The 2,576-nt window shown below is 45.2% G+C and overlaps 1 protein-coding gene across 2 annotated transcripts; it reads left to right on the top strand.

Moving 5' to 3' along the window:
* The first annotated feature begins 226 nt into the window (after window positions 1–226).
* LOC148038869 (uncharacterized) lies at window positions 227–2,059 on the top strand. Of its 2 annotated transcripts, XM_087674753.1 has the most exons (6): window positions 227–567; window positions 673–730; window positions 815–898; window positions 1,003–1,144; window positions 1,236–1,387; window positions 1,578–1,715. In XM_087674753.1, exons 1-6 carry the CDS (start codon window positions 249–251, stop codon window positions 1,579–1,581), a joined length of 759 nt encoding a protein of 252 aa, XP_087530879.1. In that variant the 5' UTR covers window positions 227–248; the 3' UTR covers window positions 1,582–1,715. The 2 variants fall into 2 exon arrangements, with proteins under 2 accessions (XP_087530879.1, XP_087530878.1); XM_087674752.1 differs by having other exon boundaries at window positions 1,236–2,059.
* Window positions 2,060–2,576: the final 517 nt, after the last annotated feature.

Below are 2,576 nucleotides of genomic sequence, written 5' to 3'. Positions count from 1 at the left end.
AGCGCCTCCCTCGCCAGCGAGAAGCCCTGTCCTCAAACCCAAGCTCCCTCCATCCTCTTCCCCCAGAAAGTCCTCCCTGTCTTCCAAGCCTTGCCCCTATGGCCCTGCCCCTCTCTCTGCCCCCGTGATGCACAGCTCACCCTCTGTCGATCCAGCCTCCATCCCCTCGCCTGCCACTGATGTGCCCTGTGTGCTGCCCCAAGAACCCAGCCCTCCCCCTGAGTCCTGGCCCAAGCTTGCAGAGGCGGATGGGCCCTCAGATCAGCTTGACCAAATCTTCCTGTGATGTGTTTCAGAAGACCCCCGTAGTCTCCACTTCCAAGCTGAAGCCCAGCTCCAAGAAGAATATGAGCAAGCTGGGGAGTGTCAGCTTAGATGAGACTGCCATTGCAGACATTGCTGCTGCCAAGAAGGCAGCTGCAAGCGAACTCTATGCACAAAGGAAACTGAGAGCAGCTGAGTATGGGAGAAAGCAGGGTAAAGCCAGCAGGGTGGCTCCAGATGTTACCTCTCCATCTACCACTCGGATCGAGCCCCAAAGATGCAAGTTCATCACGGCTCAGAGTGGTAAGACTCTAATTACAGTGATGAATGCTACAGTTTCCTGTGTGTTTGAAATTACATTGTGAATCTAAACAAGTGCCTTCTTTTGTTGACTGTGCTCTTTATCAGATCCCTTGTATGTTGCCTACCATGATCAGGAATGGGGAGTCCCTGTGCATGATGATAGGTGCGCACTGTTACTTGTTTGCTTCTCCAGCATGTCAGTATTGTTACATTTGTATCTCTTTAACCTGTTCTTGAACGCCTGCAGGTTGCTGTTTGAGCTACTAGTGCTCTCTGGAGCCCAAGTGGAGCTCAGCTGGACGACCATTCTTCAGAAGAGAGACTTGTACAGGTAAGTTTCCACTGGGAGAATGGATGGAAAGAATCACAGTTGCAATCATTTTGTGCTGTGTTGATATGAGGCATACCTAACTTGAGAGCATATTTGCTGGTCAGGGCTGTATTCTCTGGGTTCGATACTGCTGTTGTGGCTGCATTCTCTGAAAAGCATGTCCAGTTATTGGAGGCAGACAGAAGTCTGATGCTACCGGGAGGAAAGATAAGAGGAGTGATTGAGAACGCGCAGCACGTTCTAGAGGTGCTTACCAACTTCATTACCATATCTGTATCTTGTGACAAAGAGCATCCTTAGATCCATTTTTAACAGCTCCTTTGGTGTTGCTTTACAGATAGTTCATGAATTTGGTTCATTGGACAATTACCTGTGGAGCTTTGTGAATAACAAACCAATGATCAACAATTATCGATACCCAAAACAAGTACCTGTGAAAACTTCCAAATCAGAGACTATCAGCAAAGACCTTGTAAAGAGAGGATTCCGGTTTGTCGGTCCAACCATCATCTACTCTTTCATGCAAGCTACTGGAATGACAAATGATCACCTGATGCAGTGTTTCAGGCATCATGAATGTGTAGACCTGGCTTTGTCATTGCAAGAGGCGATGCAACCGAAGCTTGAAGAGTTGGATTGCTTTGCATCCTTTGATACCTGTGATCTTTTCTCTCTACAGCTAGATCTGTGCCAAGATCTTCAGGCCAAGGAGGAGCTCAATGATGATCAAGAAGGCTCACTTATTTGGGAGGATGGAGAACACAATCTGCATGGATATGAGACAGAATCACAGCAAGAAGAGCTAAAGGATCAGCTTGAGGATTGTACATATGGAAGAATTGAGCAAGATTAATGATGGTTATCATGTATAGGGCATGTGAAAAACAAACGCTTGCTCTCATCCACACTGCAACACCACCCACACACCTTGAGCTAACTTAATCCTGACTTCCTCTAGTTTTACTAGAACAGCTTCCCCTCCTTGCTGCAGTGAAGACTGTTAAGAGGATGTTTTCTTGTTAAAATAGGTGGACGTGCAGCGTTTTGATACATTTTGTATAAATTTTACCTGAAAGTTTTTCTTGTGAGGATCCCCTGACTGTCGATTTTGACTGTCGTATTAGTCACAAGGCTGTCCTCTAAAGAATGGCTATTTCTTGATGACTGCTGTCTTGTTACGTGGGATTGTAAGAGGCCTTTACAGAGTCCAATACGTTGTTATCAACAGAATTGATTGCATATTTGTAAGTAATTGGTGACCTTGATGACTCTATGGTCCAATTGTTGCAGAGGTGAGAACCATGGGTTGGCAGTGTTCCTGTTGTCTAAGAATGGCTATTTCTTGATGATTGCCGTCTTGTTATGTGAGATCGTAATAGATCTTTACAGAGTGCAATACTTTGTTATCAACAGAATTTATTGCATTTTTGTGAGCAATTGGTGACCTTGATGAGTCTATTGTTCAATTGTTGCAGAGCTGAGAAGCATGGGTTGGCAATGTTCCTGTTATTTTCATATTTTGATGCCCGGACGATCCTTTTATGTTCTCTCCCAATCTATGTTGAATTAAAAAGAGTGAAAGTAAGCTGTAGAAACTCTAGGTGCTCTTCTCTATTGGCAGTGGTCCTGTTCTCTCATCATATACCGATGCGGGGGATGATCCTTTGTATGCTTGTTC

This window comes from Lygodium microphyllum, chromosome 3, assembly GCF_053477565.2.
Source record: "Lygodium microphyllum isolate KBCC chromosome 3, Lygodium_microphyllum_v1.1.10, whole genome shotgun sequence".
Taxonomy (NCBI): domain Eukaryota; kingdom Viridiplantae; phylum Streptophyta; class Polypodiopsida; order Schizaeales; family Lygodiaceae; genus Lygodium; species Lygodium microphyllum.
The sequence above is the reverse complement of the archived record's forward strand: the minus strand, read 5'-3'. Positions and strand labels throughout refer to the sequence as shown.

Coding starts and splice junctions, on each gene's coding strand:
- LOC148038869 (XM_087674752.1), top strand. CDS start 249: ATGGGCCCTCAGATCAGCTTGACCAAATCTTCCTGTGATGTGTTTCAG. Junction 731..814: donor GTCCCTGTGCATGATGATAG/GTGCGCACTGTT, acceptor GAACGCCTGCAG/GTTGCTGTTTGAGCTACTAG. Junction 899..1,002: donor CAGAAGAGAGACTTGTACAG/GTAAGTTTCCAC, acceptor TTTGCTGGTCAG/GGCTGTATTCTCTGGGTTCG.